The sequence below is a fragment of the Puma concolor genome, chromosome A1, assembly GCF_028749965.1.
Source record: "Puma concolor isolate L17-30 chromosome A1, mPumCon1.1.hap2, whole genome shotgun sequence".
Taxonomy (NCBI): Eukaryota; Metazoa; Chordata; class Mammalia; order Carnivora; family Felidae; genus Puma; species Puma concolor.
In genome coordinates this window covers 46,542,997-46,570,000 of record NC_141667.1, presented here as the reverse complement: position 1 = coordinate 46,570,000, position 27,004 = coordinate 46,542,997, and the positions used below count along the sequence as shown (strand labels likewise).

General features: G+C 43.2%; 1 protein-coding gene across 3 annotated transcripts in view; it reads right to left on the bottom strand.

The window, feature by feature from the left end:
• GRIA1 (glutamate ionotropic receptor AMPA type subunit 1) overlaps positions 1–27,004 on the bottom strand; it is a 308,770-nt gene that overhangs the window by 19,777 nt on the left and 261,989 nt on the right. For all 3 annotated transcript variants that reach the window (XM_025924488.2, XM_025924489.2, XM_086699721.1), the window contains 2 exons: positions 25,399–25,597; positions 19,917–20,164 (listed from right to left, as the gene is read on the bottom strand). In XM_025924488.2, coding sequence (XP_025780273.1) covers positions 19,917–20,164; positions 25,399–25,597 — 447 coding nt within the window. The remainder of the gene's footprint in view (positions 1–19,916; positions 20,165–25,398; positions 25,598–27,004) is intronic.

Below are 27,004 nucleotides of genomic sequence, written 5' to 3'. Positions count from 1 at the left end.
GTCGATCCCTCCCTGGAAAACACTTCTTGACTCACAGGAACTCTGTTTACTACAACTATTACCTTTTATTTATGTTTGTCAGTCGCTGGGCAGCTAACTAGACTGTGGCATATGGATCCCCAAAGGCAAAGGAGAAAGACTCCAAATGGTTGCTCTTTGCTGCCTGAAAAGGAGTTCATATTTATGATTTCACTTACCCCACATTGTGAGTTTAAATGTGGCAATTTTCAAGCTGGGAAAACAATTTCCATTAAAAGAACCCTGAAACACACCCTTTCTCTCTTTTTCTCTGTCTAAAAACAAACAAAACAGAAGAGACTCTAGTCTTGACCAAACACACAAAGGGCAATGATTGGCTTTGGGATTTTTCCTTAGGGATGTTCAACGCAGGGATAGAACAGCCACTGCCTAGATTTTTTGACCCCTCCCCCCTTTTTTTTCTATCTTTGTATTTAAAAATAATGTAGGTAGAAAAACTCAACATAGGGGAGGGAGGAGTACAGGGAGTAACTGAAACAGAGAACAAATGTCGGGGTTACCAAATTCCTAATTCTCATTTTTGCTGTGAGCTATCAGACCACTTTTCTGTCTTCAGAAATAAGCTCTCCCCTGTTTGTTCTCTTCACGCACAAAATCCAGTTTGGGGTCAACAGTGGGAAGAACTGTTTAGAGAAAGTGGACCCTCCTCATGGCACAAGTTCCACAATGGGAAATATGGGGAAAATTTATGTCCTTTTTTGGTGGGCTCATGATCTCACAATTGTTTTGAAAAAGGGACTCCTGAAAAAGCATTTAATTAAATTTCAACACTGAATGTCCCTTTCTGGGTGATTCTCTGGACTTTAACTCTGGTCCCTTATGCTGTAATCTTCTAGCTAATTGGTGTATTGGATGGGTCTCCTCAAATAGACTGTCAGTTCCCTGGAGCAGAGATGATGGTTCCTGTGTTTTTAAACTCCTCCCCACAATATTTAGTACAAGATGTTCTATTCAGTGTAAAAGTGAGAAATACCTTTTTATGTATGTATTTATTGGTGAATGAATGAATGAATGGATGAAATCTAAGTGCAAGATAACCTTATGTGCCTCTAATTCAGCTATTTGGTAAACTCCTCTATCTAGAACATAACAGAAAGAGCCCAGAAAGTGTGCAAAGAAAATGCACAGGATCATAGGATGATAATTGTAGTTAACATTTATTTATTTTTTGGAGAGCTTATTATAGGCCACGGATTGTACTTAGTACTTTACATGCTTTATTTCTTTTAATCCTCACATCCCTATTTGGTGCGCATATTATTACCATTTACATTCCACAGACAAATATATAAATTGCCTAAGGTTCTAACTCCATTCTGCATGGATGAAGTCTGTGCATGTAACCACTGTGCTTTCCAGCTTGCCCCACATGAGGTATTATATGCATTAACAAGCCTGAGAAAGATTATCTAGGTCTCTCTCCCCCAACTCTATCAGACCTTTTCAAAACTTTTACTTTGCACACAGTTGTAACATCCAAGAATCTTCATTCTCCAAGCCCACAGCAGAGCAAAGGCAGCAAATGAACAAAAGCTCATGATAGGCCATTTCATAAGATGCTAATTTACAAGCTGACTGTAAGGAAGAGGCCAAAGAACTTTCTTTTTTTTTTTTTTTTTTTTAAGGAGGTAAATCTGATACTGCTAGATGGACAATAACCTGAGGCTATGGTGGCTAGTTCTGGTAAACCATCAACTACCTGACCCCTGATTTTCAGCCACAGGAGCCTATGGGTCTAGGGGAGTATCTGAATCAAGGAATTATCTTTGGAAGTCTTGAGAAGGGAGGAGTTGGAACCCTAGAAAGGTAGTCTCCAGGATGACCTTATACTCATTAAAATCCTATGTATTCAGACGTGCCACTGTGGAGAAGTTTGATTATCATATACGTGCAAGGAAATTGAAGTTTGGGGGGAAAAAAACAGTCCAGGGAGAGATTTCAGATGGTTTTAATTGGGCTTCAGCTTTAGGAAAGGCTAAGGACTGAATTCTGGGCTTCAGTTTTAAAGCAACCATCTCTCTCTCTCAAAACCTTGAATTTGAGCATCTGAGGAGTATTGGATGAAACAGCCCTTGGAGTTTATACCCAGCCTGCAGCGATATGCTGTGCCTCTCCTCCCTCAAAGGAAGCTTCAGTTCTAATCACACTAGGCTGCCAGGCATCCTGTCCCCCTTCAAACACTGTGTTTCTTCCTGCTTGTCTGTGCTTGCAACTTTCTGTTCTCCTTCACTTCTCTCCTAACACCACTTGCCCTGCATTGCTCCCCATGTTTTCCTTGAATTTTTCCATGAACGCTTGATTTCTCATTGACCTTTCCTTTGAACTTCCCTGGAACCCAGCAGTCAATTCATTGCCCTGCCTACCACTGTTTTATGTGTATTAGCCTTAGCCTTTAACTTGATTATAAAGGCTTTAGTGGAAAGAGTAGATGTCTTCAAGTCAACCCACCAAATATTTATCAGGGCCAATTAAGTGTTAAGTAGAGTATTAGGTACTTAGTAGGAATAAAAAACTGAGCAAGTTATAAACCTCAACCTTCAAGGAATGTACAGTCTCATGTGGGAGGCAGAAACACTTCCCAATAGTTCATGGAAAACTGTATCTGATTTTAAAATAAAGAATTATGGAAGCACCAGAAAAGGGAAGACTTTAATTCTGATAGTGAGTGGGAGTTCGAAAACCTTCCAGGCATGCTCTGTGAAAAGGAAAGAGTGAAATCAGGAAGGAGCACTAGAAAGCAGAGGTCTGGGGAATGTGGTCACAAGGGGGGCTTCTGGGAGGTTAGGCTGTAACAGCTGACTGGGTCCAAATCCTAAGCATCCTGGAATGCTCTGCCAAGAAGTCAAGTCTTCACTGCAGGCAAGGGAGACAGGGAAGGTAAAGTGTTTAAGCAGGGAGAGGACTCAGACCAGCAGCCCCTCTACACTGCCAGGCAGTCCTAAGTGAATATGTATCAATTATTAACCAATATACTGACTCATATGAGAGGAACAGACAACGTCGAAAGCTTTAACCCTGAATCCAGGGATCCAGCAAAGTAAACAGGGCTCACCTGGAAACTTGGAGACTGGTTGCCAATGGAAGAGGAATTAGATTTATTTGCGATGCTGAAGGGCAGAATTAGATCAGAGAGATGAAGCCACAGGGACACAGAATGCTGCTCAATGAGATGGTAAACTTTGGAGCTGTTATAGCTCTCAGGGAATTTATTTGCAAAGTGGCACTCTGGTGGGACATCGTTGATGGGACAACTGTTGGTCAGGAAAAGCATGGAGGGAATTCATATGCTGGATAAAAAGGATTCAATCCGTGGTTCCATAATGCTGGCTCAAAGATCCAGGCCAATTTGTGATGAAGTTTTCACTTCCCAATGGGAAAATAAGGAATGATAAGGTTGTAGAGTGAGTTTTCAGAAAGCTAAAATTTTCCATTTATTTATTTTTTATTTTTTTTAACGTTTTATTTATTTTTGAGACAGGGAGAGACAGAGCACAAACAGGGGAGGGTCAGAGAGAAGGAGACACAGAATCTGAAACAGGCTTCAGGCTCTGAGCTGTCAGCACAGAGCCTGATGCAGGGCTCGAACTCACGGAGTTTGTGAGATCATGACCTGAGCCGAAGTCGGCTGCCCAACCGACTGAGCCACCCAGGCGCCCCTAAAATTTTCCATTTAAAGGACAGTCCTTCATGTGAAATTTCCTTCTTTTTTATTGTTAACACATTTCTTCTCTTTTTATATTATGTTGATGAGAAATGGTCATTTTTTGTTTTTTTTTGTTTTTTTTTAATGTTTATTTGTTTTCGAGAGAGAAGGAGAGACAGAGCATGAGCAGGGGAGAGGCAGAAAGAGGGAGACACAGAATCCCAAGCAGGCTCCAGGCTCTGAGCTGTCAGCTCAGAGCCCGACGTGGGGCTCAAACCCATGAACTGTGAGATCATGACCTGAACTGAAGTCGGATGCTTAACCGACTGAGCCACCCAGGAGCCCCTGTTTTGTTTCTTTTAAGATACCAGGATTCCTTGGCAAGAAAAAACATTGTCATGTGTCCCTACCACCATTTTCTTTTTTGGTGCTGTACTGGTCCATGACGCCTCTAGTCTAGGATCCCCTGGACTTCTGGGGGAAAAGACTTCGAGGATCTCTGCATCTGTCCTCAAGAAGGGGAAGGACAGCTATTGATGAGTGAGGTTTAAAGGCATTAGAGGGACCATGGAGGGAGAGAATTTCCTTGGACTCAATTAAAGGTCAGGTGTACAAGTGAGCATGGACATTCCAACTCTTCCTTTCATGGGACTTGAGGGTTCTGAGGACCAGGGTGCTCCCTCTGTGAAGGAGGTCCAGCCACTTCCTTTCTCCCCTTATACCTCTCTCTGAGCCCTGCAGCAGCCTCTCCTATATAGTCTTCAAGGGACGAGTAAACCACTTCTGCTGAGGGCCTTCTTTGGTTGGATGTTTCTGCTCCTGTGCTGAGGCCAAACCAGGGTCATTTTGCTTGGAGTGGGAGCCACAGCCTCAGCAAGAACCAAAGCATGTTTGGCCTGCCTTCTTAAGGGGAAGAGTGGTTGGGTCTAGGACAGGCCTGGGTGTTTGTGGACCTGGATCCTAGACAGCACCTCTTAATCACCTACCTTTTAGATAATAATTTCAAAGACCCCTTCTGTCTTTATAATACAGATTATGACACTGTCGGTTTGGACCATCTAGGGTAAACATCATCACTGACAGGGCAGAAAGCTAAGAGCACATGGGATTCTGCTGGCCCAGTAGCTTGGAGTGGTAGGTAATGTGGGAGAGGTTAAACAGTGATCAAGCAGATGGAAATAGCTAGTGGGGTTATGTCAGGAGCCTCAATTAAAATGCAGACATCCCCAGGTATTGTTAGGGAATACAGGTAAGGTCAAAGTTCCCTTCACCTGAGACCACCACAGGTGGTTTTCCCCTTGGAGTATACTCAAGGAACAGACAGTCCTGGGATCTCATGAGAAAGGAATGTTGGTCAGCCATTGAGTCAGCTAGAGACAAACGTTTTGCCTTTGGTTTCTGACTGTACAAAATAACACAAAGGAATTGGTTTAAAAAAAAAAGAAAAAAAAACATATGTAGAGCACTCTATTTCTCCATCTGAGGTGGAGAAAAGAATCTGAGTCGGGTTTGAGTACCTCACTAATCTCTGGTCAAGATATGTGGAAAGACCTGTAACTGTGCCTCTGGTGACCAACTGGTCCCAGTTTGCTTGGAATTTTCCTGGTTTTAGCACCAAAAGTTCCACATCCTGGGAACCCTCTCAATCTTGGGCAAACCAGGATATTTGGTTACTGCAAGTATACCTCAGTTTTCCCAGTAAGATGGGAATAATTATAAGCTCTGGCTCCAGCTGTCTGTATTGTGAGGAGCAAATGAGATGACAGATGTTAAAGTGCTTTGGGGTTACTTGTGGACAAGTGGCTGGATTAGAAGTGCCACAAAAGCCACACCTCTTTGTGTTGGCACATGCTCTACCTGGTACACTTGGCCACTGTGTAGAACCCATTCATCATATAAGCCTCTGGCATATGTTGTTCTCTGCAAATCCTCCTGCAAGGCCCAGGCAGAACGCATCAGGCCTTCCTTTCTGTCCCACTGTACTTGCATACCCTAGAATAGTAAGCTCATCACACTATTATCCATTGGCTGGCTCTTCCAACTAGAGGAGTTCTTTAATGGCACCCAGCACAATAGCTAACAAAAGCTTTCTGATGAATTTTTTTTTTGAATGAAGGAGTTTTACATTTCTGAAATATAGTTGTATCACAACAATATATGTTGTATTACCCAAACCCCCAGAAGCTGCATACTAGTTTTACATGTGTGATATCTATTTCTGACCCTATAGCTCTTTTTTTTTAAGTTTATTTATTCATTTTTGAAAGAGAGGGGGCACAAGCAGGGGAGAAGCACACACACACACACACACACACACACACACACACACAGAGAGAGAGAGAGAGAGAGAGAGAGGAGACACAGAATCTGAAGCAGGCTCCAGGCTCTGAGCTGTCAGCACAGAGCCTGACGCAGGGCTCAAACTCATGAACTGTGAGATCATGACCTGAGCTGAAGTTGGATGCTTAACTGACTGAGCCACCCAGGCGCTCCAGGCCCTGTAACTTTCTTTGGGGTCCTTTGGCTAGCATCACCTGGTACAGTGCAGAGACCTGGATGGGGACCGGAAGTCTGGCCCCTCCAGCAGGGGTGCTACGGACAGAAGGTATTTCTGGAGGCATGCTTGATCCCCAGCCTGCCCCACGTTGTGAGAAGCAGTGCACTTGCAGCTCATAGTAAACCACATCCGGTCCTGTAACACAGAACCATTTGCCAGCAGCCCCGCCACAGGGTCTGTATCAGACACTTCAGATGCTTGACAAAAGATAATGGAGGGAATGAATGAAAGCCTCCCTACAATTAACAGAGGGGGTTGAAAACACCATTCCGGACAAGAGCCAGCCCACTGGTCTCATCTCAGCCACCTCTGGTTCAATGAAAGGAAGGAAAGCTGGGCCTATTCTAAGGGCTGGCCACCAAAAGACAGACATCAATGTGAACAGAATGCTGAGCAGGCCAGCAGGACCATTATTTTCTTGTGGACTTTAAAATACACAGGGTCATCATGTTGGAGAATGGTCTCCTCCAGTGACAGAGAATGGCTCCCGAGGGAGAGAGGAACGCTGATCTCCCAGGTCTCCCACCCTGGCCCCAAACTTGTCTCTAGCTCTCTTCCTCCTCCCCCTTTCCACTACCACCTCCAGCCCCTCCTCTGTTCTTTCAGCAGCTTCCCCCTCCTATTTGTCTTTTATAATGGCATTCCATGAGCGATTTCATTTGAGGGAATGATTCCCTGCTGCAAACAGCAATAGAAAGATAGAAAAAGAATGCATGAATTACTCTCCCCTTCACTCTTGTACTGTATGCTTGCTGGGTCTTTTACCTGAAATATCTTCCTCCCCGTCTTGTTCGTATATATTCTCCCCACTGGTTTGGGGCCCTGTCTGGGGACTGCTACCTCCTCTTGGGTGCCTCCCAAGACTCCCACCTGAAGGGTAAGACATTAATCCCTCCCTGCATGGTTTTCCCACTGTGCCTTGTTCATCCATCTACTGATCTATTGATCATCTATCATCTTCATGGGATTTCCTCTCTTTTTTGTATTACTATTAGTTGGTACTAGCCTGTGTCTTCTCTATTCCTCTCTTAACTGTGACCAACACTCAACGTTTGAACAGTGCATGCAAAAATTGAGATTTTCAGTTTCTTTGAAAAACCAGATCTGGCAACGTTCTGACACAGCAATATATTAAATCAGAACGGAGTGGAGCCTTTTCCCTCTACATAGGCATATATTCTTTTGTTCACCAAGTCCCCATCATTTTCTCTGATCACTCAGAGACTGTCACTTATAGGATAATGTGGTGGATAAAAGAACAGACTCTGAAGCTGGACTGCCTGCATTCAAATTCAGGCTATGCCACTCACTAGCTGTGTGACTTTTGATAATTTACTTACCCTCACTATGCCACTGATTTATTATCTTAAAAATGAGATTCTTAACTACCTCCTTTGTTGGGTTCTTATGAGGATTACGTGAATTAGGGAAGGCATCTAAGGACTTAGAGAGTGCTTGCCATATATAGAAAGTGCTCAAAAAATGTTAACCATAATTATTATTTGTCAGAGTGTTTGCACTGTTATTTTGTTAGAATAGAGAAAGAGTGACTGTACTCATGGGTCTATTAAAAATAAGGAAAACATGTAAGAGTTTAATGCAAATCCATTTTACTCATTTTCTTCACCTGGCCCTTGGGGGCATTTTTGTTGCAGCCCCTGCATTAGATAGTCAGTCTTAGGGGTCCCAATGTCATAATCATCTTGCTTTCCTTAAGAGCACTTACTTTAGTGCTTTGAAAAATCCTATGCCAGGAATATTGATAAAATTAAATTGTGTGATCATAGTCCTGTGCTTTCATCTGCTGCCTTTAGGATGTGCATTAGTAATGGCCAAAGAGACTCATGAGTTAGGTTGGTTGGTTTGGGGAACCTGGGTGGCTCAGTCAGTTAAGTGTCTGACTTCAGCTCAGGTCATGATATTGCGGTTCATGGGTTTGAGCCCTGCGTCAGGCTCTGTGCTGACAGAGCTCAGAGCCTGGAACCTGTTGCATATTCTGTGCCTCCCTCTCTCTCTGCCCCTCTCCTGCTCATGCTCTGTCTCTCTCTCTCTCTCTCTCTCTCAAAGATAAATAAACACTAAAAAAAAAGAGTTGGTTTAATTTATGTTATATAGTTATACAGTAGAACTAGTATTTCCTGGTTCTCATGAATCTACACAAGGCCAGACACATCAACTGATTTTATGACATACTCAGAAAGTCACCATATGGAAGTTGGCCAGGTAGGAATCAGTCAGTGGGACAATCAATAGGAGTTTTCTATGTGCTAAATTTTCTACTAGGTTCTGTGGGACAGTTGGCCCTTGCTTCACTGGACCATACTTTGAAATATAGGTAGAAAGAAGGAAGCAATAAGAGAAAAGACACCAGAGTGGGGACAAGTTGTGGTGTTTGTAGGCCACAAGTAGCCTGGGCTTGAATAGTGCTATGGATTTTTTTGTCTTAACATTCCTCCAGAGGAATAAATTTAATTCCCCTCAGAACAGAGAATATGATTAAGAGGTCATTATGTTCTTTTCCTGCTAGATGTGTGTGCTGAGGAGGCATGAATAATCTATGCAAATATGCCTGCCTGACTTTCTTTTGTTTGGAGACTCCCCTGACTCCCTACCTCCGGCTCCTTAGGATATCAAGTCAACTCTGCTTAGGGATTCACCTGGGATTTGCCCCTTTCCTCCCTGAGGCAAAGGCTGCTTAGATGTGATTACCAAACCCATGATCTCAGCACATGGGGTGATTCATAAAAGTTACTAAAACAGATGACCCAGAGTTTCTGTGCAGGGGTTCAACTCAGGGCCATCCCTTCCCCTTCCTTTCTGCTTGCCCTCAGAAATCAGGATTTGCGTGGGACTTTTCTACTTTTAGGCATATGGATGGAAGCAAGGTGGCTATTAGCTGACCTTTGGGGGGCACTGAGCGAAAAAGAGAATAAAACTGTCCATTCAGATATTTCTGTCTCTTGGTATGCTGAAATTTCACGCATTATGATGTAAAGAAGCTGAGAGTGGTCTGGCCCAGAGAAGGCAATCACCACTTGTTTGGATCAGATCCCCAAACCAACAGAATAGATGGTGAGTGTTGAGGGGAAGCAGAAGGGAAAGGAGAAGTGGGGGAGGAAAGGGGGTTAATGGTCAAGAATTCCTTATGCACCATGTAAAGCTTATAGTAGGCACCCCATTTGGAAGATGAAAAATCTAAGACTCTGAGAGATTAAGTAATGATAGTTAACATTTCTTAGTCACTTGAATATGTGCCAGGCACTGTGCTAAGCACCTTATATTATCTGATTTAATTATTTAACAACCACCAATGTGAATGCTAGTGTTACCTCCAGTTGTTGTACTTGGGGAAACTGAGAAAGGTGAAGTAACTTGTCTGAGCAACTCTGGTCATTAGCTGGCAGACCTGGGATTTGTCCTCAGCCCTGACTTTAAGGCCCTAACAATCATCTGATGGTCCGTACAGCTGTTTGCTACATATCTAAGATCTGACAGGTTGTAAATGTGGGAGGCTGGGTTTGAACAAGAGTCTGATCAACACCAAAGCACATTCTCTTCCCACACCCACAAACCCTGAGTGGCAGGACTGGGACAGGTACCCAGACCTTCTCCCCCTTGCTCTGCCTTTGTATAATAGCAGCTGCCTTCTTGGAAAAGAACACTGGAAAGTCTGAAAGAAAGTTGCTGATGAAAGGGAGAGAGAGGGGGAAAAAAAAGATGCTATTTTTGACAGCAACAGCCTCTTAAAAGAAAGCAACATACAATTTGTATACCAGCGGGAGAAGGTAGTGCTTCAGCAGGCAAATCACAGCCCGTGCTGGGTCGCTGTTCTTGCCGTGGTAAAGGCCATTCATTTCCCGGGTCATTCATCTCCCCACATCCATCCTTGCCACCTCACTCTGTCTGCCTTCCTCCTCTTTCTCTTACTCTGTGTCGCTCTGCCATTTACAAGCTTCTCAAGCAGGCATGGTAAGAACAGAGCCGTAACAGGAGTAAGTGTGCATTTGCCTTTGTGGTTTTAACACAGTCCTTCAGAATACACCTGCACCACGGATCTCCATCCCAGCCTGGTGCTTCAGGAGGGAGTGCTCTGGTTGTGGAGGCCACCTAGTGTCTCATTTCCCCTCATGTTTTAAGGATGCCACCTTAAAAGGTGGCAAAGGCAGTGAGGGGTGTCTTCATTAGCACAGAGGTGGGAATGTGGAAGGAAGGACGGTTCAGGAGTCAGGGTTTATGCTTCAGCTGCATCCCACAGATCACGGTGAGAACCTGGGCAGAATGTCACCTCTCTGAATCTTAGCTTCCTAACTTGTGAAAAGGAAATGATAATGCCTAAATCAAAAGGCAAGAGGAGGGTTCATGCCCGAACAGTGCCTAGGGCACTGAATGCATAGGCATTGCCCAGCACACAGTAGGTGGGGAAGGAATGAAGTTTCCTCCCTCTTTGTGCTGATAGTGCAGTCAATCTAAAATGGTTAGCTCTTCTTTGGTGAAAGGAGTCCAAAGAACTACAGCATTTTTTGAGAGGCGTGAAAATCTTTGGAGGTGTGTTAGGTGCAATCTGTCATGGGTCAGTGGGGAACCTTAGCTTACACTGGATGTGTCTTCTTCCATTTTTACATGTGGGGCATTGGCATCACCTGGTGCTACGGCCCCATCCTGGGGACAGACGGATATGTGTGGCCTCCTAATGCAAAAGGGAGGAAAGGGCTCCCTAGGCAACTCAGGGCTACAGTGAGCCACTTCCCTTTGCAGGACCATGGCTTTCTGACTTGCAGGACTAAATGCAATTGTACATGTGTGAGTTGGGGGAGGGGCAGTACCTGATCTTTATCCTCTGAATCATCATGTCTTCCTCACAGTTTCTGTCCTTAGATCCATTTTTTTTTTTTTTTTTTTTTTTTTTTTTTTTGCCCAGTGGCCAAGAAGAGGTCCCAAAATCAGGTGGTTGCCTGGCTTGAAAATCCAGCTCTCCAATTTCCCCACCAGGTAATCCTGGGCAGGTTCCATAACCTCTCTGTGCCTCAGTTTCCCGAACTATACGATCAAGGTGAAAACAATACTACCTTCACAGGGTTGTGAGGATTACATAAGCTAATGCACATCAAATATTTCATAGAAACTCCGGGGATGAGTCAGGGCTCAATAAGTGTTAACAATAGGTCTCATCATCACCACTAAAATGTTAAATCAAGCCCTCATCACCCCACTGCCTGGACCTTTGCACTGGGCTGCCTCGCAAGTCTCCTAGGAGGATTTCTCGGTTTGCTCTACAACCCATCCCACGTGTCCTGACCTGAGAAGCTTCTGTATTGATGCAGCACTCCTTTGGCAGACCTCCAGTCTCTTCTCTCTCTCTCTCTCTCTCTCTCACACACACACACACACACACACACACACACACACACACACACACACTTTCTGTCTCTCTCCTTCTCTTTGTCCCACCATCCTTTTTTCTCTCTCTCCCTTTTTATCCCCCATTCTCTCCCTCTTTCCCTTTCTCTCCGGCTCTTCTGAGGATGCAGACAAATCCAGCCTCTCTGCTCAGAGAGCTTTGTCTCTGATCAGGCCCGACCTGGGTCACAGAGTTCATGGGGTTACCATGACAACAAGCATCCCTGGCTACCGATCAGGAGACAAGGACCAATTGAAAAGGCCTGTCATTGCCCTGGGACATAGTGTATTTATTCTCAGCGGCAGGCCCTGAACAGTACTATACTATGGGAGGAGGGTGGGAGGGAGAGAGAAAAAAAAATATCAGGGTTTTATTTTTTTAGTGTGTTCTCTGTGGGGGAGGACCACAAATTGTTCTCAGAGACATTTCTAATGCAACCGGTGCTGGGGGGTGAGGCTGATGCTCACGTGCATTTCTGATGAACACAGTGCATTTCACAGAGAAGGGAAACATGTTATCTGGTTCACAAGTGACTTTTTGGTAAGTCTAATGGGAAGAGGAGAGGGGTGGAGAATTAACATTAATGAGTACCCTCTGTGACAAGCACTTCGTGCTATTTCATCAAAACTCAGAGCAACGGCAATGAATTATTATTACTCCAGTTTTACAGAAAAGAAAACAGAGGCTCATAAAATTATAATGACTTACCAAGTGAGGTCAACCTGCTGGTGAAGTAATGGCCCTTGAACCTGAATGAAGGTTGCTTGACTCCAAGGATCATGGTTTGGACACCATTCAATGTAGTTTCCCTGTCATGCTCCCATCGTATTAACCTTCCTTCTCTTTCTAAGCCGCTGCCTTCTCAGACCTTGTCCATCTCTCTTCTCTGACCTCGAGCCCTGTTTCTCAAAATGGACTGCTGTCTGCCTATAACAGAGTTGCCCCGGGACTTGTTAAAATTGCACATTTCTGGGTCCCACCCTGGATCTGGGGAATCAGAAATTGCAGGAACGAGAATCTAGAAAGGAGCATTTTTAACCAGCTTCCCAAGATAACTTGACACGTACTGCAGTTGGGGAATGGTTCTTTAGAACAATAGGTTTAGCACCTCACAAAACAGCACTTGCTTATTTGTTTCCCAATTACATTCTGGGTCACTGTGATTCTCCAAAAGAGAACTCTCTTATGGTCTCTGTAGCACTCAGATCAGCACTGGGCAAAAAAAAAAAAAAAAAAAAAAAAAAAAGTTCAAGAAAGGCCCACCGAACTAACTTGAAGATGTCATTCATGTCACGAGGTCCTAGTATGGAGGTGGGCAACTAGACGACCCTCAATCCCTGGAAGTGGGAACGCTTCCCACAAAACCTTATGTTATCTCTTCCTGAGTCATGGCCTTCACCTCCCTCCTTCAGCCATATGCCAATGGAGACAGACAGTTCTTAGTAGATACTTCCCAGAATAGGGTTGTGTGAGGGAGAAAAATGTATTCAGTCAGAATACCAGTGTGACTAAAATGTTGATGAGCAATCTTAAACTTATGTCTGATTAAAAAAAAAAAAAAAACAACACCACCAAATACAGGCAAGATACAGTCAGTGCAATAGGGAAAGAGAAAGGTGATTGGGAGCCTCCACCGTTCTTGCTGCAACCCTCCCAGCAATGCCTTTCTGAACCTTCTAGGCACCCCTGAGGTAAAAGTGAGGAGATGCCAATAAGTCTTTTGGGAGGTCAACCCCATATCTGCCCACTTTCTGTCTGTGCCAGAATCAGTTTGTACCTGGTCAGGCCTTAGGCAAGAGCACAAAAGTCTCAAAAAGCTCACATAACAGACTTCTTTTCCAAACTACTAAGACTTAAGGTAGAGGTGATGTCTGGTGAAGAACATAGAGCCCACCATTTCTATCTGTCGCCATCCCATTAAGATCTGTAACCACATTCATCCTCCCCTACCAGAATAACTGCAACAGCCTTCTAAATGGTCTCTTTGCTGGTGATCCTCCTCCCTGTGACTCACATTGCAAACCACTGCCAGGATCATCTTTGGGAGCCTGTTTGGTCCAGGATCCCTCTACATCAGTGGCCTTTAATGGCCCCTCCTGACATTGAATAAAAAATACAGAGGCATCTGAAATCCTTCACAGTATGACCTCAGCCAATTGCTTCTACTTATTAATGCCTTCTTTAGTTAAAGTGGATCCTTTGTTTTTCCTGAAAGCAAGCCCCTCCATTTTCTCACCTCTGCTCATTTGGTCCCCTTCATCTGGAGCGCCCTCTACCCACTCCTCATCTATCACAATTTCTTCAGGCCTATGTTGAATGTTATCTCTGCCACAAAACCTTTATAAATCCTTCCACTCAAATGTTGACTCTCCTCCTTTTGTATGTTGCTGACTCTTATGGCACTGGGTAGAACAGCAGGCCCCCGTGTAATTCGGCTCATGAGCTCTTCTTGGTGACACAACATTTAGGGGCTGGGACTGCATCTCTCTCACTGCTCCCCCCTGAGGTGTGTACAGAGGGCTTTGTGGGGAGATATTCAGAAAGGAATCTGTGAAACTGAATGGAAAGCACAGGGAGTGGATATCAGATCCTTGTGGGTACCCATCCACCATCCACTAAGCTGTAGGAGGAAGCTCCCATCCCCTGGCCCATACATCTGGCATGGACAAGACACATGACAGAAAACAAACATGTCATGAGCGCAGAGACCAGAAAAGACTCCATGTAACCACGGTCACAGTTAAAGACCAGATTTTGACCAGCGTCCTGATTAGGGTATAACTCAGCAAATCCATCAAATTCCTGGTAAATGGCTTGTGAAGGAGAATCATTAGTTGAGATTTTAACTCAGGCCAATCTGGTGTGGCTTCCTTCTTGGGTTGGTAAAACATGGGCCATGCCCCCATACTGAGCAGATTTGAGTACACTGTCTCTAACTGAAGGGATTGTTCATCATAATAAAGAAAGGAGACTTCACTTGGGACCAGTAAATACATTCAGCTGGCAATTAAAGGGCCCAATAGATCATAATTAGTTGATTTACCAATTGCCTTTCCCTAATGACTGGCATTGGCTGAGCAGGTCTTTATCTATAACCTAAGGGCTTCAGAAACATAATTCAGCCCCTTGCCCAACCCCAGACATGCAGTGACAGCCAACAAACAGCATCTGTTTCAAAGAAACACCACCTGTCCAAATGGAAAATCAAGCATGGAGCCACTTCGCTTCATCAGAGTATTTGTTTCCAGAGCAGAAGAGACAAAAACACCATTCTGTCACTAACACAGCCTTTTAACACTCCGTAGGGACCATGGCCTGGCTTCTGCCAAGTAGAGTTGGCAAGTTTTAGAGGAACAGTTGGACCTTAGATATCAGTTCTCTGACCTTCTGAGACAGAGCTGGGTGATCTGCCTTGGAGGAACTTGGAGCTTTTTTTCGGCAGGCTGGAAGGGGGTGAGTGCCCTGTAGGTATGGTAAGGTCTGGCTTTACAGGGAGCAAGTGATGGAGAAAGACTGCCAGGGAAGTCCTTTTTAATGCAGGTACAGGCACTGAACCTGGAGCACATCTGCCTATGAGGGGTACAGAAGCGCCACTTTTATAGGGCAGAAGGGAAGTCTGTAGCAATGCCTGTAGTGTGCTAAAGCAATCTTCTGTAAAGACGTCTTTGCAGAAAGAGTTTGCAGCTTTGTGAATGGCTGAACAGTGTTGTTAAAAGTATTTCCTGTGATTCTAAATAATTTGAATTAAAATTTATTTCTTTTTTTTTTAATTTTTTTTTAACGTTTATTTATTTTTGAGACAGAGAGAGACAAAGCATGAACGGGGGAGGGTCAGAGAGAGGGAGACACAGAATCTGAAACAGGCTCCAGGCTCTGAGCTGTCAGCACAGAGCCCGACGCGGGGCTCGAACTCACAGACCGCGAAATCGTGACCTGAGCCGAAGTCGGCTGCTTAACCGACTGAGCCACCCAGGCGCCCCAATTAAAATTTATTTCTACTGCCATATTGTCTTTAGCACATGTAAGCTCCTTTTAAATGGGGACCAGAGGAAATAGGTACCATCCCTTACTCTTTCCTCACTTTCCTCCTCTGCCATGAAGAATGCTTTCCCGGGACCAAATCAGTGATCCCAGCCTACTAAGATGGCTGGAGTAGGCACATGGGTCTTTGTGACATTTGGGTTGCCATGACTCTTGATATTTGACTATTCCTTGAGAAAATAGCACCATTTGGGGCATGTGAGGCCAAGATATGATGGAACCCTGGCTGAAGTGTGTGTGTGTGTGTGTGCGCACGCTCACATTTTCTGTGACCATTTTGCAATTCTATGTTTCATGGAATCTCTACACTATTCATTGCTAGAATGATTCCTTTGAATGAAAAAATGAGAGGGAGAATCTCACAGAGGGAAGAGGGATTTTCCTAGGTTAGAAACTCATGGCCATCTTAGGATGAACATTACTCTTCTATTTTTGAGTCAGGAAACCCCATCGTTATCATAAAAGTTGCCACTGGAGCAATTGGAGCACTGGGGGGAGAGTTGGGAGCATGTGGCCATTATTTGGGCCACATGACTTAAAAATCAACCATCAGTGATCTATATTTGGAATATGTTCCTTTTCATTTATTTTTCCCTTGTTCTTGCTTTCTTTCCCAAAATCCATAAATAGCTTGTTATGTCTTACAGAGATGTAAACAACAGAATTAGGGTCTTCTTTATTAAAGTTGAATTATTTTCAACATTTATCCCAAAAGAATCTATAGGCATGCAAAATCCACAAAAGCAGTGTCACTACTCAAAAAAGTGGTATTTGGTGATTAAAATGACCATCTACTCTTGCCTTTTGTCTTCACAGTGATGAGTGGATACTCTGGGTTCCAAATGTCTGCTTTTTAATTTTTTTTGAGTTGTGTGTTATTGCTTGACATGTGAGAATAGGTACCGGGAACCTGGCAGTAAAGTCTCCTGCCTTTAATCATGCTGTCAGTCATAAAGTCCAGTGCAGCATTAGAATTAGGTCACAGGCATGGGCTCTGCAATCAGACTACCTGAACTTGAAATCTGGCTACTTCCTTATTAGCTGTTTGTGTCAAACTAGTCAGGTAACTTAAATCTGTTCCTCTGTTTTTCATCTGTAAAATGGGGATAATGGTACTTTATTGGTATGAGGTTTATATGAGATGATGGACAAACCATAGCATCTGGCATAGAGTAGGCATTCACTCAGTGGTAGATTTTATTATAGTGCAAAGTCATTTGAGTGCCAGACGACCTGAGTTCATGTAACTCAAATATCTAATATTTTCTGAGTTTGTCATCTTGTTCCAGGCATCTGTATGTAGGATGGATGGCAGAAGTACTCTATTGATTAGACAAATAATGTCACCTCTCAGTGCCTTGTTTTCTTAAATTCATATCCATGTATTTAGATCAAATAATATCCTTTACTCATAAAGCCTTAAGTAAACTGTAATATTGCAGCATCATTGATGTTCTCAGACATATAAGAGCTCATTCTCTACTCTGGGCCTTTCTAGGATAATGTTGTATAAGTTTCTGAGATAAAAGTCTCTTCCTTGCCCAAACACTCTCTTTTGGATCCCCTTTGGACTTTGTCTAAACTTGTACAGAGAATCTTTTAAGTTGTTTGAGGCAAAGATGCATGATTGATAAATACCAGGCCATTGGTTTCCCTTCATTTGGTATATTCAGTTATATTTGCCCTCCTAAAGATACCTTTGTTTCTTAATTTTCAGACAGTTAACTTAAAATTCTTCAATATATTTTCATTACTCTTTAAATAAGGACAAAAATCCTTTACAAAATGCTTCCCTACTTCATTCTCCAATCTCAACTTAACCTTTTCTCCTTTTTATTACCTGTTCCAGGAGCACTTGGCTCCTTTTAGTTCATCGACTGTACCATGATTTCTTACCTTAGAATTTTTGCACATGCTGTTCCCTTTGGCTGGAGTATTCATCTCTTCCCCTCCTCTTACTTTACCTTGTTAACTCCTATTAACCTGTAATATCTCAGCTTGAGAAAAAAGCATGCTTGGAAAAGCCCTCTTGGCCACATTCCATCCATCCTGCACACCAGATTAGACCTTGTTATCTCTGAGTGTGTTTGAGATCTCCTTTGTCTCTATAAGTTCTGCAGTTTCAAGTGGATCAGCTGCTGATTTTCATCTGCTTGGGACACATAACTTTGGAATCAGGGTATTAATGTTTTCCATAAATACTGGAAAGTTCCCTTTAAATACTGCCTCTACTCCATCCTCTCTTGTCTCTGGGACTCACAGAAGATACACCTGGGATTTTGTTTTCTCTTTCAGGTCTCCTAACCTCTTTGTCAGGGTTTCTGTCTTTTTGTCTCTCTTTGTGATATTCTGAGGAATTATCTCCATTTTTCTCCCAGTGTAAAAATTTTCTCTTCCACTTTGACTAATTTGTTGTTTACCCCTTCCATTGAGATATTATTACATCCCTGAATTCTAATTGGTATTTTTCCAAATATGCCTGGTCCCTTGTGACAGTGTCTTTTTCTTTTAAAAATATTTTCATTACTTAAATGCTTTTAGATGTACTTCTCATTCTTGTTCATGTGGATTGTCACATAATTTACAACTCTGCCTTGCTTATGGCAGCTCCTGAAGAGTCGGCTTAAGCATTTCACTCTGGTTTTGATGACCTTTTTCTGTTTTGGCCTTGGAATTTCCTAATTTTCATAAAAATGGCTATTTGTTATAACTTTATCCTGCATATTTAGGTTTTATAGTAGGAGTATTATTCTGCTGTATGGCTGGAAGTAGGTGTCCTCCAGGTCTTTTATCAACTACCACCTGTCATAGTTGTCACGAACCATCAAACAACAATCACCTGTTGAATAAGTGTCTTCCCTGCAATATCAACTACCACCTGTCATAGTTGTCATGAACCATCAAACAATAATCACCTGTTGAATGAGTGTCTTCCCTGCAAGCATGTAATTCCATAGGCGTAGAGACTGTCCGGCTTGTTCAAAATTGTAGCTCCAGGTCCAAGCCTAGAGCCTAGAACATTGCAGGGCCAATATTATTGAAATGAATGAAAGATGTGGAGGCAGAGGTAGCCCTGGATGTCAATGTGGGTTAAGAGCCTCTCTTCATCCTTTTGCAACCTTTTTAAACACTTCTCATCTTTCTTTGAGCACTACCCTTCCCTAAAATTATTTAATCCCTCTGTAAATTGACATGATACCAGTGAATAACAGGTTATTTCACAGTGCGCTGCTTTTAATTATCTTCTATATAGATTTGAACTCACAATCACCTTGGACCTAGGAAGGGCTGGGATGAATATCCTCTTTTTACAGATGAGGAAGCTAAAGGTTGGAGAGATGACAAGACTTACCTTTGGTAAGACAGTAGTAAATCCCAGTATTAAATCTATGTCTTTTGATCCCGAGTCTATAGGACTCTACCTTAGCTCTTTGGAATGAGTACCAGAACTTCTTTATGTGAGAGTAAAGTCTACTTTGCTTCTTTACTGAACTACTTATTTGTTTGTTTGTTTGTTTGCCTTAATATTTTTTGAGAGAGCACAGTGGGGGAGGGGTTAGGGGAGGGGGACAGAGGATCCAAAGTGGGTTCTAACTCTGACAGCAGTGAGCCCGATGCAGGGCTCGAACTCACAAACCATGAGATCATGACCTGAGCCAAAGTTGGATGCTCAACTGACTGAGCCACCCAGGTGTCCCTGAACCCCCTTTTTTTCTTGCTAAAGAAATCAGTATTGGGGAAAGAACGGGTACTGCCATTCATGATACAGCCAGAGCCTTTAGGGCTCAAACTACTTGACTTTCCATTTGGACAACGTGTTTACGTTTCTTTTAGACAAACATTATAAACCACCTTCTGTCAAAGAATCCAGGTTGCTGGAGAACTCTGTTCATAACCTACTTGGATATGAGAGTATCTGGTAAAGGATGGTGTGTTATAGATCACACAACACAAACACAAGTTTCACTGATGTTTAACACATTTGGAGGGGTAAGGTGAGGCATGGGGAAGAACACATGGGCAGCGACAGTCATAGCAAGCTGAGGCCCCCAGGTCAATTCCAACCTCAGGGCTGAAGATCTCAGGTGACTGGAATCTTCCAGGCTCACTGGTGTCCAAGAAGAGCCCCCGTGACAGCTTGCATTGTGGCACTGGAGCCCTGAGGCAGACACAGCAGCTTCATTCCTGAGGTAGGGAGGGGAGAGGGAGTACCAAGGAAGCAAATCTTGGCTACTTACCTCAGGGCGGACCCCTTGGGTGTCGCAATGCCATAGCCTTTGGAATCCAAGTTACCTCCCACCTTCATGGTGTCACAGGGTTTCCGCTGCTCAATGTATTCATTCATGGTAGACTCCAGAAGGTAGGCGTATTTGCCTTTGGATTTCCTCACTCGGATCATTCCTTCCTCCGTGGTTCGCACAAAAACTGATGGTTCTGCTGACTTCATGTATGTCCACATTTTCTCAAACACGGCAATTTTAGACCTCTGGCAGGGGACAGGAACAAAGCTGGAGTTAAGTGCTGGCTGTGCTTGGAATTGAGGTGGCACACACACTAATGAAGAGCTGAGTGTAGCTTGATCACACATTCATGAGTGAGATTAGCTCAGGAAGAAACAAATTATGAGTGATTGCAAAATAAGAGGCTCTAATTAGTACCAGTAGGTTCCAAAGTACAAATATCTTGCAAATAGAGAATGAACAGAATAGCTCAGAATCTTTTATTTACTGCTGAATTATATTCTCCTTCTATATGGGAAGAGTTAAGAAATGCAACCCTAATCTAGCTTCTGAAGACATTATAGAACCTATCTATTACTCAAGAAGGCCATATTTATACTGCCCAGAAGAAAAGGAGAGCTTAATATCAGTGGAATATGATTTCATTATTGGTTCCCCCAATAATAAAAACATTGAGGAATTCTGGATCATGAGTCATATTATAAGACTGACCTTGGAATGTAAATTGTCTGATAAAGCTAATAACTTGAGACCTAATACTGTCACCTGTTTATATTTCAGAAGCCTCTCAATCTTGCCAAACTGTTTTCCTCCCCTTGTACTGAACTCACTTTGAAACGTCCCTTCTTTGGGACTTTGCCTAGGCTATTTACTTCTCTTGATGCCCTGGTTCTCTCCAGCCACATCCTACTAGTCATTTCACAGGCCAGAACAAATCCTTTGTATTCTGAGGCCACCTTAGTTTCAAGGACAATCATTCACACGCTCTAGTGGGCACCAGAATCCTGTGTAGAAATTGTAAATATGGAGATGCCCTGCTCTAAACCTATAGATTCTGATATGGCAGGTTTGGGGTGGAACCTAGAAAAAATCTTTTCTTCCAGGAGTTCTCCCAGATGATTCTGATTTGTAGGCCTCTGGGGCTAAAAAGAGTATTGTGAGGGCTGATGTTCCTCTAGGACACACTCACTGGACCTTCAGGCTAGACTGCCAAGATTGCAAGGCATCCTTGCTTGTGTACAGGTCTTAAGTATATGGATGCCATCTGAGGGAGGGGGACATCTTCCCTTCTGTGAGTCCTTCACAGAGTGCACCCTTACACATAGTAGGCCCTTAGTCAAGGCCCACAACCCAGGACCACAAATCATCCCTCTCATATAACATGGTCTTTCTAAAGAGTTTCCTTACCCCAAAGGGTAGATGTATTTTGGGGGTACGGGAGTCTGGCTTTGAAAATGGACACATGTTATACATATATAAGGGGCTAATGTTTTAAAGAGTGCTAGAGTCATGAAATTCATGTAGACTAGTGGTTAAAACACAGATTACAGATTTATTTAGTATAAAATTATACACACAAAATGTCATTTTTCTTTGCACACAAATATCAGTTTTATTTCTTTGATATCAACATCAAGTGTTGGCAAAATATTGATAAACAGTTGTTGTTTGAGCCAAATGATCTATAGAGATATTTGGGCCTAGAAAAAGTCTGGTCTCAATGGAAAATTAGGGGAAATAGTTACTGAGAATTTCAGGGAAGTATTTGGTAGAGTGAATCTATAATTAGATCAACTAGGTGATGTGCTTTAAAGTATGGTTGACCCTCTGGAAAGGACACTGGACTGGGAGTGAAGAGCTTGGGTTCTAGTCTTTCCTCATCTGTTCCACGAGGATTTGGGGCTTGGGGACCTTTGAATCCCTTGTGGTCTTAAAATACCTGATTCTTTACATGAAAACACATCATTCAAGCAACAATGTATGAGGAAGAAGAAGAAGAAAGAAAGGAGAAAAGGGAGGGAGAATTTCAAAGTTAGAGCAGGATACACCTAGAACCAATCAGAACATCTACAGTGTACATCTCTTCTCGCTCAGGAAACAGAGAAATGTATAAATTCAGCTGTGACCAGATTTACAGATGATCTTCCAGGCAGAAACCCAACAAAATACTCAGCAGGGCAATGGCAAGATGCAATCTGACCTGACAAGATGGCCACGGCAGGGAACTGGGCTGTTGACAGGTAGAGCTGAAGAGCCCTCTGGGCAAGAGTATGCAGAAAATTAATATGTCCTCTCGGTCTCACCCCTGTGCCCCAAATGCCAGGGCTGTGCTCATAGCTGCTCAGATTAGGCTACCAGGAAAATCTCATCTCTAGGGATGCGAAGGCAGCATGAGTGGCAGGGAAGATTGGAAACATACTTGGGGTATTTGTTCTTGGATCTCTCCTATCATCTGCAGCTCTCACAGCCCTTCACACATCTTAATTAAACTGTCGATGGAGGATTCAGTGACTCTGGATTGGAGCTGCCAAGAAGCTCTGGGCTGCCGTGGGGACTAGAAGCCATATTTTTTTAGAGTCTGGGGTAGAAGAATACATGTGTCACCATGCTCTTCTCCTGCCTTATGAGGGTGGTAGGTGATCTTGTCTCCCCATCCACCAAAGTCCTGGTGGGAAAATTTTCAAGGTCAAAGTTACAGAGATGGAAGGGCTCATGGGGCATATCTTGTTAGTGCTGTCTTTCTACCAGTAAAGAAACTAGGGCCCACAGTGTGGCAGTGAACTGTCCAATGTCATGTACCTTCTTAGTGGCAGAGCCAGGAATAAAACCCTGGTTTCCTGATAGCACCTAGTGCCTTTTCACTGCAACCAGCTGCCTCCCTTATTTTAGGCTTTATATCTTACTAGCTGTGGGACCTTGGACAAATAACAACATTTCTGAACCTTAGTCTTCCTCTCCTGACAATGTTGATGATGGTACTGACTGCATAGTGTCGCCATGGATAGTATATGACAACAGATGTAAAGTGCATAACCCAGTGCCTGACACATACTAGGTATTCTATAAGTGGTGCAATTACTACTACTAATTATGCCCTTTATTTAGGTTTTACTTTAGGATAAGAATGCCCAATACATGGCTGGCTTGAGACCACTTTCCCTTCCTATATATGTGAGGGATATTGACATCAGTCAAGGAATTCTTTCACACTGTGTCCAGATGTGACCTCAGAATCTCCTCTCAACATCGAACTCCAGGCCACCACTGTTGATCAGAGTTAGCATATGAACTACAACCTATTGTCACGAATGTAGTAGACCTAGTGAGTGCCCAGAGCTTGTAGAATACACACTGTTTTGTTTCTAGATGCCTAACAGTGTCCTGTGGATGAGAAATAGAAATATGTCAATTGACATAGTGATTAACAGAGAACTTTCAAGTCCTAAGTCCTAGCTATGCCTCTGAGTAGTTAGAGCATGACTCTTTTCTTTTCTGGGCCTCAGTTTCCCCAACTACAAAAGGAAAAGGTTAGACTAGATTTGATCATGAGCTCATCTAACAACCTGAATAATCTTTTTAAAAAATCAGCTAATGACACCACCTCATTAGGACAGTGTGGTTCAGCGTCAAGAATACTTTGGCTGGAATGAAGAAACAGAATTTGTGTTCATCCTCAACACTTGCATTATGATTCCCTGAATTTCAATTTCTTATTCACAAAATGGACATATAACTCCTGTTCTACCATAGGTCATAGGTGGGACATAAATGAGACCATGGATGGAAGGTGTTTTGGGGATAGTGACATGCTCAGATATTGGGGATGAGAACATGAGTATGTAATGAGTAAGTGAATTGGCTGTTCCCCAACTTCATCAGCAAAGCCAGGGATATAGGAATGGCTACCTGGACAAATATGAGACATCCCCTTCACACTTTGGTTGCAGGCTAAAAATTATAGAGAATTGTGAGATTGCAGGAGGTTTTTGTACTAGCTGGTTGGTTAAGCTTAAGCAAGTCATGTCTCTCTCTAAAACGATAGACTCTGACCACGTGACCTCTAAGTCACCTTCTTGCTCCATTATACTGAAGTAGATGACATTAGCCTTGGAGACTGGGTCAGTGATGGTTAAGACCTTGGTCCCCTTCCTGCTTGTCATGCAGAACATAGAACCCACAACCAAGAAACTGAGCACACTCTGTGGGTTCACTCGGAGTCTGGGGTTTTCTCCATAAAGTTGCAGTGAGAACCTGGTAGGACTGTATGGGATCCCTGTCCCTTGCCTGAAGCAAGGCAGATACTGGCTGTCTATTCTCCTTCTGCTACTTACTACCTGTGTGACCTCAGGCAATTACTTTGACTTCTCTGAACTTCACATATAAAATGGGGAAAACAAATTTCTAACTGTAATGAAAAGATTAAATGAGGGTGTGCTGGCACAAGACCTGATTCATAGCAAATGCTAGGTAAGTGGTAGCAATTATTTATCATTTTTCCTTCCTCAATACATGGTAGCTCCATGTACTATTTCTTCAACTTCCAGGAGGAACATGTCTAAAGTCCAGGGAACTACAGGCTTTTCTGCTTTGGGGCATTTGTTCAAGTTGTCCCCTTTGCCTGGAATATAATTAACCAACCCAGACCTGACCTAGTTTCATGATGCCTAGAAATATTTTCTAATGTTTGTGGCTGTAAATCCCTACCCCTTCTTCAAGATGGCTCCCAAATGCCTGTACCCCAAAGCCCTGTACCCACAGAGCCTTGTTTCTTAGATGCCTCATCTCTTCTAATATCGTAATGACTCGTTGAGGTAGATATTATTCTCCTGACTCTGTAGATGAGAAAATGGTGTGAAAGAGGCTAAGGGCCAGAGAACAAGTAAAGGACAGAGCCAGGGTCTGGCTCTAGGTTTGGATGACCCTAGGCTTGTGTTTCTAAGCTCTCTGCTCCTCTGCCTTCACTCGCTGCCTCTGGCCATAAGACCTCTCCATCACCTCCACTCTCACTTCACATTTTCTCTCTCCTGGCACTGTTAAATAGACCACCTGTTCCAGTAATCATTCCCCATATACCATCTCCTTATTCATCAAGTCTTCAAGGACAGGACATAAAAGGGCATCAGGTCTGGACCTTGTCCCTAGGCCAATACTAATCAATTACTAATTAGACTGCAAGTATGTGTGGGAACAGGGAAGGAACTGAATGTCATATCCTTTGCAGCCCTCAGAGAAGTTGGCACAGACTGGCATACGTAAGGGGTCTGATTCAGTGCAAGAGCTTTGAAGTTATTACAAATATAGAATTGTAGATTTCTCAAGAATTTGTAAGAAGCTGAGAAATGCTCTGAGTTTCCCTGACTTGTACTATGCTAAGCAGTTGCTCTGGTTGACTATAATCACATGCTCCTTAATGAGGATATTTTAATGACAGTAGTGGTTCCCTTTTGTGAAGGTGCTCTAGGACAAGGGATATTCCTACCCTGAAGAACTCCTTAGTGGACCCTGCTTCCAGTGTGCCGTAAGCGATTTCCGTCTGTTTCGCTAGGTCCTCAGCACTCTCGATGGGAGACACCATCCTCTCCACGGTCAAGAAGGCAGCCAGGTTGGCTGTGTATGAGGAGATGATGATCAAGGTGAAGAACCACCAGACACCACCAACGATGCGGCCAGACAGGGACCTGCAGGCCAAAGGGAAGAGGTGTCAGAAGCATTGACATCAACTGCATAAGGCCATAGGGAAGGGCCAAGGGCCAGCCTAAGCCCCGTCAGCAGAGCTGTCAAGCCCTATTGCACCCTTCTCCTCTGTCAGCTAGATGTGATAATTCAAATGTCAGAGAGATTCAATGTTGGCATTTTATTCCTTATTACAAGATAAGGACTTGTGTGGTTGCTGTCCTTCATGGGTGATAAAATCCCACAGGCATATATTCACACCACCTTTGCACATACATATACATCAAGACATGTGCCAACAAAGACAGATATGTCAACACTTGACCACAAAATCACAAATATGTACAAACATTATCTATCTATCTATCTATCTATCTATCTATCTATCTATCTATCATCTGTCTTACAAACATCATTTTAAATGCAGTTACATATACACCAAATGTTTGTGCACACACATATGAATTGCAAATGCATTTACACACATGATGCACACGTTTGACCATGTTCAGAAATGTTTCCAGATTGCCTTCTCATTACTCTTCTTTTGGCCTTCAAAGGCCACCAAAGTAATGGACCAGAAGGAAAGGAAGGGAGAATGTATTGGAGGCAGAATGTGAACAGCTGTACTTCGGCCACTTTGGGGAAATGTCACTGTTGAGGGCAAGTACAGTTCTCCCCCCTACCACAGGGAAAGAGTTTGGCTGAAATAAAAGACAAAGCATATTTTGTACTGGATCCAAACAGCAACTATGACAATCACAAATGAGGTGAGAAATTGTTCCTTGATGTTCTTAGAGTCCTAGACGCCTCTCTTATGCCCAACAATGAGGAGAGACATGACTAGTCAAGAATTCTATGATCTTGGCTAGGAGGTTTCCAGTTCTAGAATATTTTTCCAAAGATATTACAAACTGATGTTGATGTCATATGATGTGGTATGGTGGACATACAGGGCATCAAATCATACTGAATCATACAGTGATAAAGTTGCTTGCATTCTATTTTTCTTTCCATCCAGCTTGATTTGTTAAGTAAGTGTCATCCTGGCACTACTATAATTGTACATCCTTTCTAACATGTGCCTTGACAGCCTTAAGCTCAGAGCTTTCAGTAGGTGACAGTGCTTAACTAAAACTTAATACTTAACCACCAAAGAAATCACCAATACAACCTATAAGTTTTACAGATAAATTCGAGTCTCAAATCACACGGACTCAGGAGCAGAACCCAGGCCTGCTAGCTTGCTTGATTGTTCCACAATGCTCTGAAAACCCTACCCGACCTTCTCTGTGTTATTCCCATGTTCCTGTGTGTCCCACTTTGTTTGCATGTCTTACAGGCTCCTTTTGATTCTAGGCAGACAGTGCTCACTTCAAAAAATTCAGCAAATATTTGTTGTTGCTTGCTAT